The 21,354-nt window shown below is 34.1% G+C and overlaps 1 protein-coding gene across 7 annotated transcripts in view; it reads left to right on the top strand.

Annotated features, from left to right (window-relative positions):
- Ptbp3 (polypyrimidine tract binding protein 3) overlaps positions 1–21,354 on the top strand; it is a 97,264-nt gene that overhangs the window by 63,189 nt on the left and 12,721 nt on the right. For all 7 annotated transcript variants that reach the window (XM_027942982.3, XM_071600839.1, XM_027942978.3 and 4 more), the window contains 5 exons: positions 7,782–7,892; positions 9,505–9,679; positions 16,580–16,657; positions 19,329–19,468; positions 20,227–20,260. In XM_027942982.3, the coding sequence (XP_027798783.1) occupies positions 7,782–7,892; positions 9,505–9,679; positions 16,580–16,657; positions 19,329–19,468; positions 20,227–20,260 (538 nt within the window). The remainder of the gene's footprint in view (positions 1–7,781; positions 7,893–9,504; positions 9,680–16,579; positions 16,658–19,328; positions 19,469–20,226; positions 20,261–21,354) is intronic.

Below are 21,354 nucleotides of genomic sequence, written 5' to 3'. Positions count from 1 at the left end.
GTCCATGTTAGATGATGGTAACCTGGGTGAGGGTGTGGCACTGGAACTGGGTGTAATTTGAAGGATATTCTGATGGATTAATTAGATGTGGGTTATAAAGAGAAAGGGAGTAATCAAGAATGCCTCCCAGATTTGGATCTGAACCTCTGATAAAATGGAGCTACCCTAAACTGTGATAGATTAAGGAAGGAAAAAAAATGGTGCAGGGATTGGAAGTAGAGCAGGAATCAAAATTGGTTTTAGACATATTAAGTTTGAGGTATCTATTAGATTGACACATGAGAAATATTGAGACAGTTTGGAGATAAATCTGGATTCAGAGGAAGAATTCCAATCTAGAGTTTGATAATCATCAGTATATGTATAGGTATAAAGCCACTGGACTGGACAGCATTACCTGGATAGCATTTGTAGGTAGAGAGAAAATTTATCAGCTGATCCCTTATGTAACCTCTCAACCCTGCATACTAAAAAGTTTCTTGATGTACTAAAAAAGTAGCTCACAACAGTATTCTCATATAATCTATCACTTTCAGGCACTATATATAAGGAAATAATTTATGAATTTCAGATAGAGCTCTTTAAGAGAAAGGACTAATCTTTTTTTAATTTTTTAATATTTATTTTTTAGTTTTCAGTGGACACATCATCTTTTTATTTTTATGTGGTGCTGAGGATCAAACCCAGCGCCCCGCGCATGCCAGGCGAGCACGCTACCGCTTGAGCCACATCTCCAGCCCAGGACTAATCTTTTTAATTGTAATAAAGATATATAGCTTGAGAAAACAAGTTATCATGGTACTAAATAAAAGAATGAACATTAATGTAAAATAATATTTCCTAATTTTTCCTGTTTTGTTGATTACAAACACTATTATAAACAGATTATGACTCATGAGTTTAATATTAAAATAAAATATTCTTGTGTTGTATGTGGTGGTACACATCTATAATTCCAGCCTCTTAGGAAGCCAAGACAGAAGAATTTCAAATTCAAGACCAGCATGGGCAACTTAATAAGACCCTGTCTCAAAAATAAAAATAAAGAAAGGGCTGGAGATGTAGCTCAGAGCTTCAGGCTCTGGGTTCAGTCCTAGTATTGAAAAATATAAATAAACAAACAAACAATAAAAGTTCTGATGTGAATATTCTTTTCACAAGTGAATACTAGTGAACGTTTTCAATTTCTGGCAAATTCTGCCTTTATAAAAATTACCCTGAGGGCTGGCTATATAGCTCGGTGGTAGAGCACTTACCTAGCATACATGAGGCCCTGGTTCAATTCCTAGCATCACAGTAATAACAATAATAATAACAACAACTCTGGAACTGGGTACAGGGGTATACCAGCAGTTTGCAGGGGATGGTGGGGAGGCAGGTAGATGACTTGAGCCCAGGAATTTGGGGCCAGCCTGGGTAATATAGCAAAAACCCCCATCTCAAAAAAAAAAAAAAAAAAAATCACCCTGAAGAATAATTTTATCAGAATTTGACCTTTGATATCTTCTTAGTCCCATTTTATAGTCTGAAAAGACAGGAGACCTCTAGAATGGAATCTTTTTTATCTATGACAGCAAAATAAACATATTAGGGAATAGAGTCAAAGACCTTATAATTACTAAAAACACATTTGTATATATAAAACTTTTATGAATTTTTATGTTTTAGACTATATCTTTTCAAAATTTTACTATTTTTTTAAAAAAACTTTTTTATTAGTTATTGATGGACCTTTATTCATTTATTTGTTTATATGTGGTACTGAGAATCAAACCCAGTGCCTCACATATGCTAGGCAAGCGCTCTACCACTGAGCCACAACCCCAGCCCCCCAGATTTTACTATTTAAAAAAATTTTTTTTTTGTCAATGGACCTTTATTTTAATTATTTATATGTGGTGCTGAGAATTGATCCCAATGCTTCACACATATTAGGAAGTGCTCTGCCACTGAGCCACCACCCAAGCCCCTTTACTATTTTGATAATTATGAAAAGGTGTTGAAAATTGCACTTCAGGCATTTCTGGATTCCTGATGTTGGTACTCCTTATTTTATTCAAAAATTTTCAGATGGATCTTAGTTCCTCCTTGCTTGGTGAATACAGTCCAGGGGGCACTATAGCATTAACCATGCTAGCCAGTTCAGTTCTGTTTTCTTAGCCCATTCATATAAAAATCACACAATCAAGGGCCTGGAGATATAGCCCAGTAGTAGAGCACTTGCCTAGAATATGTGAGGCCTTGGGTTCAATCCCTAGCTCTACAAAATAATAATAATAATAATAATAATAATAATAATATCACAACCAAATATAAGCTGTCAGTAAAGATAAGTATCAGGTGATTATTAAATTAGGTGAAAGAATCTAAATATTAATAAGATCTGAAAGTTTAGTGGAAATTAACTAGGCTTTGTAGCATAATTTAGTATATAAGTATCCCAAGTTTTAGAGCAAATTATATGTTCTTATTACTTTCTCATCAAGAATATTTATCATTTAAAATTTGCATACCATCATTATTCTCCAGCTAGGAGTTCTCAAAGAGTATTTTTAAAATAGGCTTAATATTGAATGCATACTAGACAAGTACTCTTTATTAATTAATAAACACTTTACACAAATTTAAAAAAGATGCACTTTAGTCTGTACTCTTAAAAAATATATATATTCATATATATACACACACACACACATATTTTAGTTGTAGTTGTACACAATACCTTTATTTTGTTTGTTTATTTTTATATGGTGCTGAGGATTGAACCCAGTGCCTCACACGTTCAAGGCAAGCACTCTACCACTGAGCCACAACCCCAGTCCGAATTCTGTATTTTTTGTTTGTTTTAATACGTTTACTTTATTTATTTATATGTGTTGCTGAGGATCAAACCCAGGGCCTCACGCGTGCTAGGCGAGTGCTGTACCACTGAGCCACAACCCTAGCCCCTACCTTTGTACTCTTTTATGCCAAGAATTTTACTTAATATAAGTACAACAACAAGGTAAATAACTATATGAGAGCAAGAAGGGGATAATACTTAGAGAATTAACTTTGTTGGGATTTGGGGGAAACAATTTTCTGGTTCCATTGCTTTCTGAACTGTTTTTAAATGAAGATTTACTAGGTTTTATACTCAGTTCTAGGAAAAGGGAAAATCCGTAAGTATTGGCATAGAAGTCTGAAATCACTTGCTATACTTGGAGAAGTATAGCCAATTGATACTGTTTTTGTAAATTCTGTGATATAAGAAATGTCAGGTTGAAGAGGTATACCAAGGCAAATGCTTATGAGTACATAGTAAAGTTTTTTTTTTTAATCTTTATTTTTATTTATTTATTTTTTTATGTGGTGCTGAGGACCGAACCTAGGGCCTCATGAGTTGGAGGCGAGCGCTCTACCTCTGAGCTACAACCCCAGCCCCATAGTAAATGATTTTAAGCAGGGGTATATATAATCTGGTTTGTAATTTAGGACCCTACCTTGGCTGCAATATAAACGAGGGAGATTCGACACTTGTTATATTCATTTTTCCTTTTTTATTTTAAAAAACAAGTTGTAATGTTGCTCTTTTATTGGGGGGAAACCCTCAGTTGATACATGTATTTTATTTATATATATATATCTTCCTAAAAGTGATTACATATATATTACATAAAGTTTCCCATTTTAAACTAAAACTACCATTTTTGAGTAAACAGTTCAGTGGAATTAAGTGTATTCACATTTCGATATTGTTTGAATATGAAGTGTTTGGCAAAAACTCCTGTGTTGCCAGGACTGGTGGTGCACAACTGTAATACCAGTAACCCAGGAGGCTGAGGCCGGAGGATTGTGAGTTCAAAGCCAGCCTTAGCAACTCAGAGAGATCCTAAAGTGCTGGGGACGTGGCTCAGTGGTTCAGCACCCCCGGATTCAATCCTTAGTACAAACAAAACCCTCCTGTGTTGAAGGCTTGTTCCACAATTTAGCAGTGTTAAAAGGTCAAGCTTTTTAAGAAATGATTGGATCATGAGGTCTCTAGACTCATCAGTGGATCCATGATCTGATGAATTACTCATTTGAATGAACTATTTGGAGGTGATGGAAACTGTAGGAGATGAGACCTAATTGGAGGAAGCAAATCACTGGGGGCCTTTTTTGTTTGTTTGTTTTAACTTTATTTTGAGATAGGGATCTCACTAAGTTGCTGCCCTGTAAGAATGTCACTTGCGCTCTGCCCCTCCTTCCCTCTGTCTTTAGCTGCTGTGAGCTGAGCAGCTTTCCTCTGCCATGCCCTTCTGCTATGATGTTTGATCTCATCTAAGGCCCAAAGTAATGAGCCAGATGTTCATGGACTGAAACCTCTGTAACTGTGGGTCAAAGTAAATCTCCTTTAATTTGTTAATAACTATCCTTTAACTTATTCATGTTGAGTATTTTGGTCACAGTAATGAGAAGCTAACACAACATTTTTTTGCAGCCATCACCGAACACTATGTTTCCCCAATGTTTTTTCATCTTTTCATACTGAAACTCCTGTACCCATTAAACAATAACTCACCATTTTTTACTCTTTCCAGTTCCTGACAAGCAACATTTCACTTTCTATATGAATTTGACTATTCTGTGTTTCTCATATAAGTAGAATCATGCAGTACTTGTCTTTTTGACTACATATTTCACTTAGCATAATGTCTTGAAGATGTTGTAGCATCTATCAGAATGTTTTTCCTTTTTAAGAATTAATAATATTCCTCTGTGTGTGCATCACCTTTTGTTTATCCATTCATCTGTTAATGGACACTTGATTTTTTTTCTTCCTTTTGACTATTTTGAATGATGCTACTCTGAGTTTGGGTGTACCAGTGTCTCTTTCAGTCCCTGCTTTCAATTATTTGGGTGTATACCTAGAAGTATAATTGCTGATTCACATGGTCATTTTTAATTTTTTTAGGAACTGCCATATTGTTTCCATAGTGGCTGCAACATTTGACATTCCCTCCTACAGCTTACAAGATTTCATTTTCTCCACATCCTCCCCTAACACTTCATTATTTTATGGATACACACACATTATCCTACAGGGTGTGAGTGATATGGTATGTGCATGTGTGTTTGTAGTACTGGAGATTGAAACTGGGTGCTATACCATTGAGCTACATCCTTAGCCCTCCATTCCCTTCCTTTTTAACTTTATTTTGAGACAGTTTTTATGAGTTGCTGAGGCTGGCCTTGAACTTGCAATCTTCCTTGCTCTGCCTCCTGAGTAGCTGAAATTACAGGTGTGTGCCTTTGTGCCCAGCTATCTCATGTCATTTTAATTTGCATTTCCTTAGTAGTTAGTGATCGTCAATCTTTTCTTTACTTATTGGTCATTTGATCTTCTTTGGAGAAATGTCTATTTAATCCTATGCTCATTTTTAAATTGGATTTCTTTTTTGTTGTAGGAATTCTTTATATATCTTGAGTGTTGTCAGAAATAGGGTTTGCAAAATGTTATATCCCATTCTTTGGGTTGCTTTTTCACTCTGTTGATTGTGTCCTTTGATGCCCAAAATTTTGAGGTAGTCCAGTTTATTTTTTATTTGTTTGTTAAAGCAGGACTAATTGCTTATTCAGCACACTTATACATAATACTTAGTAATGGCAAAATCTTATTAGCATAGGAAATGGTTAACCTTTTTATTCACACAGGCAGAAAGACAAATTTCTTATTCATTAAGATCTAGTTTTAAAATGGATTAACAAAGGAAAACAAAATGTTTTATGCTACCTAGATAAACTTTTATAATGAGACAATAGTAACAATAACCATGACTCAGTGCTACTGTGGTAGAACAAGTTTTGTAAGAACTTGATAAGTAGGAATCTGTCAGGAAGACTTATTTATTCCATTTCTCAGAAGACACTTAAGCAAGATCTTCTTTGACCATTTTTGCACTATCCCAACTTGCATGATGGTTCAGACTCGCCCTTCCCCTTTTCTATTTTTATTTGTAACATTTTTGTATGACTAGACATCATAATATTTGTTTATTTTTTTATAGTCTTCACTGCTATCTTTCCAGTGCTTAGAATAGTACCCTATGAATATTTGATATAGAATAACCTGTAAGTTTTCTGGCTATAAAACCTTCCAGAACAAGGATGAGGAGGAAAGGGTACATTGTTGGTAGAATTACAAATTAATACAACTGCTTTGGAAAGATTTGAGATTCCTCAAAAGACTAGGAATGGAACTTCCACGTAACCCAGCTGTCCCACTCCTTGGTATTTATTTTAATCAGCTGTTTCACCACTGTGACCAAAAGACCTGACAAGAACAATTTTAGGGGAGGAAAATCTTATTTGGGGCTCACAATTTCAGAGGTCTCTGTCCATAGACAGCTGGCTCCATTCTGCAGAGCTGGAGGTGAAGCAGAACATCATGGCAGAAGGGTGTTACAGAGGAAAATCACATCAGAATGCAGAGAGAACTCGGCTCATCAGCCCCGAAATATATAACCCCTGTGACCCACCTTCTTCAGCCACAGCTACCTGTCTACAGTCACTACCAGTTAATCTCTTTTAGGGGATCATTTTGCTGATTTGGTTAAAACTCTCAAAGGGCCGGGGATATGACTCAAGCTGTAGCGTGCTTGCCTGGCATTCGCGGGGCGCTGGGTTCAATCCTCAGCACCACATAAAAAAAACTCTCAAAGCCCAATCACTTTACCCTTAAAATTTCTTCCATTGTCCCACAACGAGCTTTTGGGAGATACCTAAACCATAACAGTATTTATCCAAAAGAACTAAAATCTGCATACTATAATTATACATGCATACCAGTGTTTATAGCAGTGCGGTTCACAATAGCCATGTTAAGAAACCAATCTTCAACAGATTGGATAAAGAAAATGTGGTGTATATATACACAATGGAGTTTTACTCAGCCATAAGAAGAATGAAATTATGTCATTTTCTGGTAAATGAATGGAACTGAAGAAGCTAAGTGAACTAGTCTAGTCTCAAAAAGTTAAATATTTGCTCTCCCATGGAATATAGAGAAAGGGAAAAAGGGGAATTAAAAAAAAAGGGATCTCCTCAAAATAAAAAGGAGAACAACAGAGTAAGAGGAAGGGGATCAAGAAGAAGGGAGGAGCAGAAGGCATGGACAATGAAATCTACCAAATTATGCATGTGTCTATGTATGAACATACTATAATGAATTTCACTTATATATATTTATAATGTATTAAAATAATAATACAAGGGGGATCAGTAGAGTTGAATAAGTGGATCAGAAGTAGGGAAGAGAGGAGGAAAAGGGATGGTACTGGTAAATGAGATTCGTCAAATTATGTGTGTGTATGAATATGGCATAATGAATCCCACTATTATTTATAATATGCCAATAAAAATAAATTTTGTTTTTAAGATTACAAGTTTAAAAAAAAAAAACAAATTCTCCAGAAGTATATGCTGATTCCCAGGGTGAAATGTGCTTTTGTAACATCATTATACTCTCGACTTCTGTTGTCACCTTCTGTTTTACTATTTATCATTTATACATGTTATGAAGTAGATTACATGTTTTGAGTTTTGTTGTGTGCAAGGTATTCTTCCAAGACATGAATGGGTATTGAAACATTAACATTTTAGGTTTGGCTTTTTTCGGGGCGAGGGTTGTATACCAACAGTTTTAATAAAAGAGAAAATTATTTTCATTTAAAAAGGGGATTCATGAGCCAGATTGTATTTATAAAGGTACATTAGTTTAATATTTTCCTTAGACTTAACTAATATGAACTTGTTTCCAGATATTTTCTAAATTTGGAACAGTCTTGAAGATTATCACCTTTACAAAGAATAATCAATTTCAAGCCTTGCTTCAGTATGCTGACCCAGTGAATGCACATTATGCCAAAACGGTAATTATGATTATTTTTCATTTTTCAATAATTAATCACTTTCTAAAGGAAACCATCATGTGTTCTCTCTTCTAGTTTACTGTGTGTGATTTTTAAAATAGTGATAAAATATATAAAATAATATCTACCATTTTAATTTTTTTAACCATATAATCGCATGTGTTCCCTCCCCTAGTTAAAAATTATTATTTTCCTCATAGAAATGGTTTCAAATCTCTAGTTTGCCCCTCAGGACTCTTGAGACTCTTTGCTGTTTGTTATGTTTAGAATTTGAGCACAGTACTCCTGATGTAATCTAAGAGAATAGGTTTTTGCCCTTTGTACGGTCCTATTAAATCAGCTAAAATTGATTTCACTACTTTTGAAAAATTTTCAGCATTCATTTCTGTTGAGCTCTAAATTGGTGAAAACATTGTCTCAAGAATTATGCTGTTGTCAATTCATGCTTTTTTAAAGTACACAGATACTTAACTTGATAATATAACAAATTTCACATTAATTTGCTTATATTACATACGTCTGTTGAGATCTATCTCCAATGCTATTCTGTCTTCTGTTCCTGAATCATTTCTAATTTCTGCTCGAATTAGAGACTAGAGACTAAGGCTTATAGTTCTTTTGTATATCATGCACTGTCTAGCCCTCAATTAGGAAGATAGCCTTCTTGCATATATTATTTTGTACCATTTTAATAGCACAATGACTTTTGTTAATTACTTTTATTGTAAATCAGAGCTTTTAATGTATTTGTTTCATTTGTATGTGCTTTTGGTTTCTGGTATCTGTTTTTATAAATTCAAGTTATAGAAATCACAAAAATCACAAGCAGTGACAGTTATTCTGTTGGTAAGATTTTATTCTTGCAAAGGGAGGGATTACTGATTTTTGATAACAATTGACTCCAAATTTTCCTCAGCTCATTGTTAAAGTATTACAGGATAAATTCACAAAAGAATAAGTGGTAGATAATATTCTGTGTATTATGTTTCTGATAAATACAAATTACAAAGGCTTTGTTTCATCTTAATCTATATAAATTATAGTAAAATAATTAAGGTGAAATGTGAAATAGGAATATCTCTAAACACTCATTTATGTTTATCATGTTTAGAGTTTGTTGTAGGCAGAGTTGACGTAGTAGCAGCTTAGTATTTCTATATTAATGTACAGTAGTTTCCCAAGCCTTTATATTTCTTCTCTTTTGTTAGCTCCTACCATAGATAAGATGGATGTTATTTTCTTTTTTTTTTTTTTTAAGAGAGAGAGAGAGAGAATTTTTTAATATTTATTTTTTAGTTTTCGGCTGACACAACATCTTTGTTTGTATGTGGTGCTGAGGATTGAACCCGGGCCGCACGCATGCCAGGCGAGCGCGCTACCGCTTGAGCCACATCCCCAGCCCCGGATGTTACTTTCTTTATACAAATATATATTGAGGCTCAGCATCTTTTTTTCTCCCTTAGATTCATAGTGACAGGGATGAAAGTAAACCTAGTTCTTCCATTGCTCTCTGCTTTATACCTGATTACCACTCTTTGTCACAGTAGAGGTTATTTGATTCATCAGTGGTATTGTCTTGCAAAAACATCAGTCCCTTTCTCACGTGCTTTAGGCTCTGGATGGCCAGAATATATATAATGCATGCTGCACTCTGCGTATTGACTTCTCCAAGCTCACCAGCCTTAATGTGAAATATAATAATGACAAAAGCAGAGACTTCACTCGCTTAGATCTTCCTACTGGTGATGGCCAGCCATCTCTTGAACCCCCTATGGCTGCTGCTTTTGGTGAGTAGTTCCTTTTTGGGCCACATAGCAAGTTTTCTGAAGTTTCATTTATTAATCTGTTAAGTTAGCCTTCTTTTTTTTTTTTTCAGAATTTCTAAAGGAAAGCAAGAATCTTGGAACAAATGTGACCATTCATTAAATCTATTTTTTAAAAAATATTTAATTTTTAGTTGTAGTTGGACACAATACCTGTATCTGTCTATTTATTTAAGCTTTAGGTGGACACAATATCTTTATTTATATTTTTATGCAGTGCTGAGGATCGAACCCAGTGCCTCATGCCTGTTGAGCCATATCCCCAGCTCCTTATTTATTTATTTTTATGTGGTACTGAGGAAAGAACCCAGGGCCTTGCATGTTCTAGGCAAGCACTATACTGCTGGCCACAATCCCAGTCCTTCATTAACTCTTTTTTATTTTATTTTTTTAGATGTATGGACCTTTATTTTATTAATTTATTTATATGTGGTACCGAGATTCAAACCCAGGGCCTCACACATGCTAGGCAAGCGCTCTACCACTGAGCCACAGCCTAAGCCCCTCATTAACTCTTTAATATTAGAAAGTTCTGTTATTTGTCAAAACAAGTAGATGTCTCAAATTGAATTACAAATTTATTTTCTAACATTGGTATTACTCATAAGTTACACAACTATTTACTTCTAATTGATTCTTAAAAATTAAATTGATTTATAGTCAGCACAATTTTGCCATAAGTGCTCTTGAAAATTATTTTTTCTTTTTAAATAGTGATACTTTAAATCAGTGGCCTTAACTAATCATATGTTTTTCCTGTATTCAAAGAAGAGAATTTATCTTGTATTTTTAAACATTAGAACTTACATCTTGGGCTGGAGTTGGGCTCAGAGGTAAAGCGCTCGCCTAGTATGTGTGAGGCACTGGGTTCTATCCTCAGCACCACATACAAATAAATAAAGGTATTGTGTTTTGTTTTTTTAAAAAACTTCTATCTTTAAGTTTATGTGGTATTGGATTTTTCATTAATAAAAATACAAGCAATATCACTAATTGAGACCTTAAGTAGTATTTAATCCATCTTCTTTTGTAGGTGAGAAAATTAAAGAATTAAAGAACAACCAATTAGTTGCCTATAGTTTTCTAGAAAACATTCTATAACTTAAGTATAAACTTTGTTTTTGATATGTATGTGCCTGATTTGGCAGAACCAAAGGTCTTTGTCATTACCATTTTAATAACAAATGATTGTAGTTAGGGCAAATTCATGTTTGCCAAAACTGGGCTATCAAATGCAGGACCATGTTTATTCTAATAATTAAATATATACTTATGGTGTAATTAATGTTCTGTATTGTGGGAGTAGGACATTTGGAAAATATGGTTAAGAGTTTTGCTTTCTGAATATAAAGTAACACTATTCACATTCTTTTTCATTGTTATTAATAAATCTTTAGTCGTTGCAAAATAATATTTCCATCTTGAGTGATTCATCAGAGAAAAATATGTTTTACATATTGTGTAAAAGTTTCTCTTCTTTGCCTATCACTAATTTTTGACACAGTTCACTATTCCCTCCTTTCTTAGCTTCTGCAATACCACATTCTCCCTACTTTATGCCTTCCTCACTGGCTGTTCTCTTTTAAAGGTTGCAGCACAACTTTTTGACTCAATACAGTCAAAAGTCTCTAGGTCCGAGTCAGAAGCGTTCTGTCCCTGTTTTTAGTGACATATACCTATAAAATAACTTATAAAACAAGTAAATGTATTTTACTATATTTTCATTTTCTGAAAGCACTTTTTAAAATTTATTTATTTTAATTAGGTATATATGACAGCAGAATGCATTTTGATTCATTGTACACAATTGCAGCACAAATTTTCATTTCTCTAGTTGTACACGATATAGCATCACATCACATGTGCAGTCATACATGTACCTAGGGTAATGATGTCCATCTCATGCCACCATTTTTCCTGCCCCCATGCACCCTCAAGTAAATGTATTTTAAAATACCCATGCTGTGACTACCAGGTTAAGAAATAAAACATGGGAGCTGGGACTGGGGTTCAGTGGCAGAGTGCTTGCCTAGCGCATGAGAGGCACTGGGTTCAGTCCTTAGCACCGCGTAAAAGCAAACAAATAGAATGGAGGCATTCTGTCCATCTACAACTGTAGAAAGTTAAAAACAAAAAAGAAAGAAAGAAAACATGTATGTGTACTGACGATCATTCCTGCACCCTTCTTCATGGATTGTTTTCCTACTCTGCCTGCCTCAAGATAACCACAACCCCCAATATAATGACTGTTCTTTTTCTTTTCTGTTTTTCTTTTTAGTACTTTTATTATGTAGCCCTAAATGCTACTTTAATTTTTTATCTTAATATTTATTTATTTATTTATATGTGGTGCTGAGGATCAAACCCAGTGCCTTGCACGTACGAGGCAAGCGCTCTACCGCTGAACCATAACCCTGGCCCCTAATTTTTTTTAACCTATATTTAGAATTTTACATAAGTGGAATCATGCTGTTTTTCTTTTGTGACTTATTTCTTTCACATTAGGCATTTGTGATTCATCCATATTCATACATGGAACTATGGCTCATTCATTCTCAGTATAGTCAAATGTATATTGTCCCACTGGATAAATGTACCAGAGTTTGTTAATCCACTTTATTACTGATAGATACTTGCGTTATTTTTAATTTGAGTTTATTGTGAATAATGCTACTATAAACATTCTTGTGTCTTCTGGACAAGAATTTTTTTCTAGAGAACATGCTTCTGCAATAAATTATTGAGTCATACAGAGTGTATTTTTTTCAGTTTTATTACATAGCACCATATTTTTTTTTAAAGGATCCTACCCTATATACCTGCATTATGGGGTGTTTTAATTTTTACTATTCTGGTGTGTGTAAAATAATACCTATCGTTGTAGTTTCATTTGCATTTTCCTGCTTCCAGGGAAGTTGAACTATTTTTGTTTATTTGCCATCCTCTCTTTTAATTTTGATTCTTTTGTCTGTTTTTGTGTTTGGTTTCTTATTTTAGTTTTTTCTTATTTATTGGTAGGAATTCTTCATGTATTCCAGATACCTGTCATTTGTAGATTATATATTATAGTTTCTCTGGGTTTAGGCTTACTGATTTATGCAGTTAGGTTTGTATATTATTTCCTTTATTGTTGTTCTTTTTTGGCTCTTTAACATTTATTTTTTTAGTTATAGGTTGGCACAATATCTTAATTTTATTATTTTGTTTTTATGTAGCTCTGGGGATCGAACCCAGTGCCTCACGAATGCTAGGAGAGCGCTCTACCACCGAGTCCCAGCCCCAACCCCTTTTTGGGGTCTTATTTAAGAAATTTTTTGTTATTCTGAGGCTATAAATATACATACTTATGTTCTAAAATATTTAGTATCTTAGTAACTTTGTGTTGAATTAACTTAAGCTGCAAGAATAGCACTAAGAACTCCTTCATTCAGATTCCACAATTGTTAGCATCATACCACATTTACTTTATCATCTCTCTGATTTATTTGTTTTTATTTATTTTCCCTATCCAAACCATTTGAAAGTAAGTTGCAGGCATGATGCTCTTTTCTTCTAAATACCTATTGCTTGCTTGCTTATTTATTTATTTTTTATATATTTATTTTACTTTTTCTAATTTGTTACAGGACAGCAGAATGTATTTTCATTGCATATTTATTAAGAACAAAAACATTCTTTTCTCCTTTTGGTGGTGCTGGGGATTGAACTGAGTAGTGCTCTACCACTGAGCTACATCTCCATAATATACTTTATTATTTTGAGACAGTGTCTCCCAAAATTGACCCACATTGGCCTCAAACTTATAATCTTCCTGTTTCAGCCTCCTGAGTCACTGGGATTACGGGCATGTGTCACCATTTCTGACTCAAAAACATTCTTACCTAAATACCGGTTATCGGGGCTGGGGTTATGTTTCAGCGATAAAGCACTTGGCTAACATGTGCAAGGCCCTGAGTTTGATCCTTGGCACCACATAAAAATAAATAAAATTACAACTAAAAAATAAATATTGAAAAAAAATACCAGTTATAAAAATGAGGAAATTAATATCTATACAGTAGTATTATCTACTACATAGTCCTTTGTAAAATTAACACTGTGTCCATATTTATGGAGTACAATGTGAAAATCCAATACACTTATGTGTAATAATCAAATCAGAATAATTAGCATTTCTTTGAGTTGAGCAAAAATTTTAATGTAGTTATGTTATTTTTATAGTGCATACTCTTAATACTAAATGGTCTTATATTTTGTCTAGTAACTCATAATTTATTTAATCATTCTCCAGTTGGAATATTAAACTAGTTTCTTTAGAATTTTGCTATTATAAATTATGTGATAAACTGATTTCATAGGTGAAATGTAATCCTCTTTTAATTTAAATTGCCTTGATTGCTGTCATGGTGATACATTTCCAAATGTAAAATATCTATTTCTAATAGTCATTCAAATTGTAAACCATTTTTTAAAGGTTTGCATTATCTTCTCATAAAATAATATTATTGTTTAACAGGTTACTTTTCTAAAATGTTTCTGTTTTTGCTCATTTGAGGAGTATAAATTCATAAAAACTTTTTATAAATCATCCTTTTGTCAAAATTAAACAAATATTCCTATTAATCATGTTATGCTGGGAAATGATTCAAAATTTAGTTTAGATATTTGCTTGCCAGTTTTTTTTTTTAATTGATGTGTATTAAATGTTCTGTGATCGTTATGTCAAATTTTTTCCTTATTTCTCTAATACTTAATGGCTAGCATTCTGCTTCACTCCCCATAGACATCTGTATTAGCCACTTGGCTGTGCTTGAAGACTGGCCCTCATCAGCACTTTATGGCAATTAACATTTTTCTAAAGTGCCTCAGCAGCAGCTGTGAATCAGCTTTCACAGCACTCCTCCCTCTTGTGATATAGGGCCTTTCGGAAGGTGTTTTGATGTTCTTGTGGCAGAGCGTAAAGAATAAGAGAGCTGGTGTAACTTTAAATGCCTTTTAAAGCTTCTGTGGCACATGTCATTTCTGCCTTTATTTTTTGCAGAAACATATGACATAATTACAAAGAAATGCATGCTTTTCCTTTTTTCTTTTCTGGTTGTGGTTATTGAACCCAGGGTGTGAATTACAAAGAAATGCATGCTTTTCCTTTTTTCTTTTCTGGTTGTGGTTATTGAACCCAGGGTTTCACACGTGCTAAGCAAACACTGTTCTACTGAACTATATCTCCAGCCCTTTTTAAAATTTTACTTTTTGAGCCAGGGTCTAAGTTGCCCAGGCTGCCCTTAAACTTTTGAACTTTCTGCCTCAGTCTCCCCAGTCAATGGGATTATGGAGATGGGTCTGCAGGCTTTATTTTGAAGACTTATTAAATCTTCCTTTAATGTACAAATATATTAATGAATGAATGAATGAATCATTTTTATTGATGATCTTGAGCCTGCTTGTGTCTAAGTTTAGCAAGGACAGAGATTCATATCTGCTTTGTTCAGTGATTCCTCAGCAGTATGTATGTATGTATGTATAAATCAATCAATCAATCATGTTTGTTGGGTGTATTTCAGTCTCCTGTATTTTATCAGTCTGTTTTTTGTACTTTATCTCTGCTGGTTCTGTCCTTGCAGATCTACATTTTCTTGAATGATGCTAAATTACATCTACATATTTAAGTTAAACAGTTCTCTAGTAAAGAGAGTGAAATTATATGAGCTTTTAACTCCTCTGGAAAATATAGCCTGAATATTTATGCTTATAAATATGTTCATCTTCTTGTCATTAAACAATCCAAAACTCTCCCTTTGACTTTTTGCAATGTATATTTTCTAAAACAATTACACCTTTTTTACTTACTCTGTGTGAATTTTATTGTAGATCCTCCTTTCCCCTTTTAAAACTAGATCCTGAGGTACTGTATAATTCACTACCTTTTTCCCCCCTATTTCTTGGGCTCTTCTCTTTTTCTTTTCTGTAGAATATTCCTCTTCCTTCTGCTGAAGTGTACTAATACTCTCAGGCTGTGTTTTGGGCTCTCTTCTGTTTTTCTCTTTGGCTTTTTTTAGTGGAGCTCTGATTTGTACGGTGTTCACATCTATTTCAACACAGATGATTACAAATCTGTGTGTTTGCTTGTGATAATTACTCTGAGTTTTCCCCTTGTGAGCATTTCCATTTAAATATCTTATTACCACATCAAATTTTACATATTCCAAACCACATTCACTATTTTTCTGCAAGAGCTGACTTATTCATTGGAATTATCTCCGGTTTTTTGTTGATGATACACAGTCACTGGACTTCTTAGAGGAAAGAGAAGATCAGTATTTATTTTATCATCCGGTACACACCAAGCATTATGCTTTTCAGTTACTCTAACTGATCGTCGTGAATCCCTTGTGACTCCTTAGTCCACTTGTGGTACATTCCATTTACACCACTATATGACCCTCATCATATTAATTTCCTGTAATTCATACTTACATTTTGTAAGCCTCTCAGACAAGGATTTAATCTCATACCTCTTTATGTCATCACAATGCACCACAGATAAGAGTACATTTTAATGAGTATTTGATGACTATTCATACAGAAAAAAAAATGCTCTAAATAAGGACCAGAAATCTCAGCCTAGTCAAGACTTAATGAACAGCTAAACTATACACTTGATCATTGAACCCAGCTGAAAGTGGTTAGGCCACCCAAAATGGCAGAGGCTCTTATACCTTAAAGATCACCTGTTGAACAAATATTTATTCTGTAATATTTTTCTTTTTCTGTAATAAACTCTAATGTACTCATTTTATGTTGCTTTGGTTAGCATATTCATAGAAGGTAATATATTTATTTTAGCTTCTCTTTCTTCCTCACTAGGTGCACCAGGTATAATCTCTTCACCATATGCAGGGGCTGCTGGATTTGCCCCAGCCATTGGATTTCCTCAAGCTACAGGTGAATCTTTTAAAGTTGATTTTGAAATAATTTTCAAATGATTTTCCAGGAACTTAGCAAGATGAAAAATGAAAATTTTGAAGAATGTAGAATAAAAGCATTGGGCATCTGGGCGTGGCAGCACCTGCCCCATAATCCCGGTGGCTTAGGAGGCGGTGGCAAGAGGATGGCAAATTCACAGTCAATCTTAGCAGTTTAGTGAGGCCCTAAGCAATTTAGCCAGACCCTGTTTCTAAATAAAATATAAAAAGGGGCTGGGGATGTGGTTAAGTGCTTAAGCACCCCTGGGTTCAATCCTCGGTACCAGGGGGGAAAAAAAAAAGCATTAGGCATATCAAGCACAGAAGTGACTGTATGGTACACAGCTTCCTCCTATTTATAAGTAATTTTCTCTGGCTTCAATTTGAATTTCACTCATTCCATTATATGTTCTGCATCACTTATACTTTCCATTTGCACAGGCAACTATAGGTTGGCTACATTAAATGATTTTTAATCAAATTATTACATAAAATGTATGAGCTGCTTAGGTCATTAACAATAGGCTTATTGATTATGTGTTGAATAGACCTGAACTTTGTGTTTTCAGTTCCTTTGAAGGCACTGAATACACAGTATACACTCAGTAAATATTTTATTTAATAAATATTTACTCTTCAATTTGAGAAATCTCTTTTTACTGATGCACTTAGTGTTTTGTTTTGTTTTTTCCTTTCTGCTTTTTATTTTTTTCGCAGGGCTAGGGATTGAATCCAGGGCCTTGCATGCGCTAGGCAAGTGCTCTCTACCTCTGAACTAAATCCTCAGCCCTCGTTGAGGGACTTGGAGGATTACCATGGAAGGTTATGCATGTTATTTATTTCAAAGGATTTTTTTTTTCTCTTTCGTTAATGGAAATAATTAAGAAATGGAAGTTGATTAGTACTTTGATAATGACTCCCATTCTTTTATAAATGGTAAACAAAATGAATTTGATCACAACTTAAGGAAAAGGAAAAAATGCTGTATGGTTTTATCTCTGAAAAGAAAACACTGAAGTTGGTAATTTAGGGAAATGGCATGCCATAAAGCCAATTTTATACATCATATTTCCATATTCCAGCTAATTCATGAATGTAGCTATATTTTAAATTTATACCCTAATATTCTAAATCTGGGATTTTGAACTATTGTCTCTCTAATGGAGAGGATAGAGTTAACAAAAAAAAAAAGGAGTGATATGAAGTTGAGTTTTAAGTTTATCTAAGTGACTGTTCTACATAATTTGTTGAAAACATAGTTTTTATTTATTTGAAGCTCCCCAAAGCTTAATTAATAAACATTTGGAAGCAGCAATGTGTTTTCCCTCCTTTTAGGTATTTCTTTTAGAGACGCTTTGCATATAAAATGCAGTAGTAGATATTTAGGAAAGATAAAAAGTGGTTAAAGAAAGGGTTTCTGACTTAAGACTTTTACAGTGTGGTATATAATACACACACAGTAAGCTGTACTCTTAGCTAATACATAATAGAGACAGTAGCAAACGTTGCAGTAATGAATTGGAGGGAATGGAGAAAGGGTTTTTCTGTGTGGATTTCATGAAAAAGCAATCAACCTGAGAATCTAGTTGCATAGTCAGTATGGATAATGGTAGTAAAGACCTTAGATTCTCAAGAGGAATAGGCTGAATGTGAAATATATTGCAATTTAATTGCACAGTTTTAATAAACTAGTGGTCAGACTGTTATAAAGAATATTGAGCTTAAAGAATCAACAAATTGGGGCTGGGGTTGTGGCTCAGTGGTGGAGCACTTGCCTAGCATGTGTGAGGCACTGGGTTCAATCCTCAGCACCACATAAAATAAAGGTATCGTGTCCAACTACAACTAAAATATATGTTTTTTAAAAATCAGCAAATTGGGCTGGGGTTATAGCTCCATAGTTAAGCATTTGCCTAGCATGCGCAAAGCTCCGGGGTTTGATTCCAGAACCACCAAAAGAAAACAACAACAACAAATTAAAGAATTAGTTCAAATATAATGTCCGTATTACAGTGTTATAAAACATTCAATGATTTCAGAATATCTAGGAGAGTAGAGAGCTCTGAAACAAATTCTACAAAAGAATATTGAATTCTGTAAATCTATTATGTTAATATTTATTTAGAACTTAATAAGGTGACAGAATTTAGACTGGCATATAGAACTACCCAGCACCTCTTTGTGGCTTCTGCTGAAGGACTTTTAAAAAATACTTTCCTGATTTTATGGTAGATGTCAATGTGAAAATTGCATGCTTTTACTAGAAAGATGCTTTTGAATATATTTATTTTGGGATAGCAGGAGTGCTTGTAGTTGCTAGACTGACCCTCTGAGAAATCTAACAACTTTTTTTTGAAGACCAGTGATTTCAGTTACTCTGTCAAGTATGGTAAAGTACTGAGTAAATGGTTTCAACAAATAAGGGACTCATCTGCCAGACAGACTCTATGGGGCAGAAAACGGGCCTTTGATATATTCTTTATGGGTAGCTTGACACACTTTCTTCCATGTTTGCTTTTGTCTTCATTTATTTATTTCATTTATTTACAGAATTTGCTTCATAAATTTACTTCATTATATAGTTTATTATATTAACTGTTTAGTTCTTCAGATAACTATAGAGTATAAAATGCTTTTTGTGTTTTTCAAAGGTCTATCAGTCCCAGCTGTTCCTGGAGCTCTTGGTCCTCTCACCCTCACCTCCTCTGCTGTCACTGGAAGGATGGCCATTCCTGGAGCAAGTGGTATACCAGGAAATTCTGTTCTACTTGTCACCAATCTCAATCCTGATGTGAGTTGAGAAGTATTGTATGTAAATAGTCTTTTTTTTTTTTTTTTTTTTTTTTGTGGTGCTGGGGATCAAACCCAGGGCCTTGTTGCATGCAGGGCAAGCACTCTACCAACTGAGCTATATCCCCAGCCCCTATAAGTAGTCTTTCAAGAAGAGATGTAGTAGTAGCCAGGCATGCGGGGATCAAGAGTTCAAAGCCAGCCTCATGAGAAGCAAGGTGCTAAGCAACTCAGTGAGACCTTGTCTCTAAATAAAATACAAAAAAAAAAAAAGTGTTGGAGATGTGGTTCACTGGTCAAGTGCCCTTGAATTTAGTTCCTGGTGCTCTCACACACACCCACCTACCCCCACAAGCGCCAAAAAAAAAAAAAAAGGAGATATAGTGACTTCTGAGCTAGAATTGTATTTAGATCAAAATGGTTTTTAAGTTTGGTTGGCTATGCATGCTACTTGGAAATCGAAGGCAAGAGAATCACAAGTTCAAGGACAGCCTGGGCAATTTAGAAAGACCTTGTTTTAAAACAAAAATAAAAAGGGCTAAGGCTGTATCTTAGTACTTGCCTCGCATGTCTGAGGCCCTGTGTTTATACTTCCCCATCCCCCCAAAATGCTTAAGTTTGTTCATTATGAGTATATAGAGAAGCATATAAAATAATACTTTAAGCAAAATCAACTCTTTATTACATTATAATTATTTTAAAATTTTACTTAAATTATTTAGTTAAGACTTAATATTTTGTATTATCCTTTTTAAACAGCTTATCACACCACATGGGCTTTTTATTCTATTTGGTAAGTTCATTTTTATTGTTTTTAATGTTACCTATAGATATGAATTGAGTACATTTGATTCATTTAATAATATTTCTTGATTATGCCAAGTAGTGTACTTGACACTGAGGGTAGAGCAGTGAATAAGACTTAAGTAATTACAGTAAAGTTTTATAATAGGGGTGATAATGGTTGTAAATGGGTGCATAAAATAGAGAGACCTAACCTAGCCCAGGGATTCAGTAGAAATGATAGTTAAGCTGACTTAGGAAAAATGAGAATGGGTTAGCCAGGCAGAAGTGAGGAGAGTAAATGTCTTTTCAGATACTAGTAGTGGGTGAGATTTCCTAGTACATGGAAGAGAAGAAATCCTAATGAAGATTATAAGAAAGAAAGATATTGAAGCTGGGCAGATGCATAAGGACAAGATGATGAAGAGGTTTGTAGGCTATATGAAGGAGTTTGGTTCCCTATGAGGAATATGAAGGCATTAAATAGTTTTTATACAACAGAGTGTCTTAATGAGAGTCATGTTTTAAAGATCGCCTCTATACTTTCTAAAAGTTTTCCCCTCTTGCTTAACTTAAAAAGAAAGTTAAGCATGCCTGTTTATGGAGGATTAAAGTATTTATAAATTGCTTCTTTTACTGTGCTCATTATATATAGCGTAAGTACACAAGCATAGAAATATGAGAGCAACAAAATGAATAATACTTACTATTTTAAGAAGTTTTCTTAATGACAAAATCTTTTTGCATTAAAGAATTAATATGAAAGGTAGCAGAATACAACAGTTACTAATATGGCATTATGTAAAAATGTGGATGTGTAACCGATGTGATTCTGCAATCTGTATACGGGGTAAAAATGGGAGTTCATAACCCACTTGAATCTAATGTATGAATATGATATGTCAGGAGCTTTGTAATGTTTTGAACAACCAATAAAAAAAAAAGAAAAAAAATAATATGTAGTGAGGAATACAATTTAGTATGCTTTATTTTGGATAAGAAATATTTTGTTTTTCATTTTGGCTCATTATTCCAAGGATAAAACAAGCAATCTAAATAGAACTGTTTCATTGTTGATGTACTTTATTAGTTACTGTACTAGTT

This window comes from Marmota flaviventris, chromosome 13 (assembly GCF_047511675.1).
Source record: "Marmota flaviventris isolate mMarFla1 chromosome 13, mMarFla1.hap1, whole genome shotgun sequence".
Lineage (NCBI taxonomy): Eukaryota > Metazoa > Chordata > Mammalia > Rodentia > Sciuridae > Marmota > Marmota flaviventris.
This window is presented reverse-complemented; position numbering and strand designations above follow the sequence as displayed.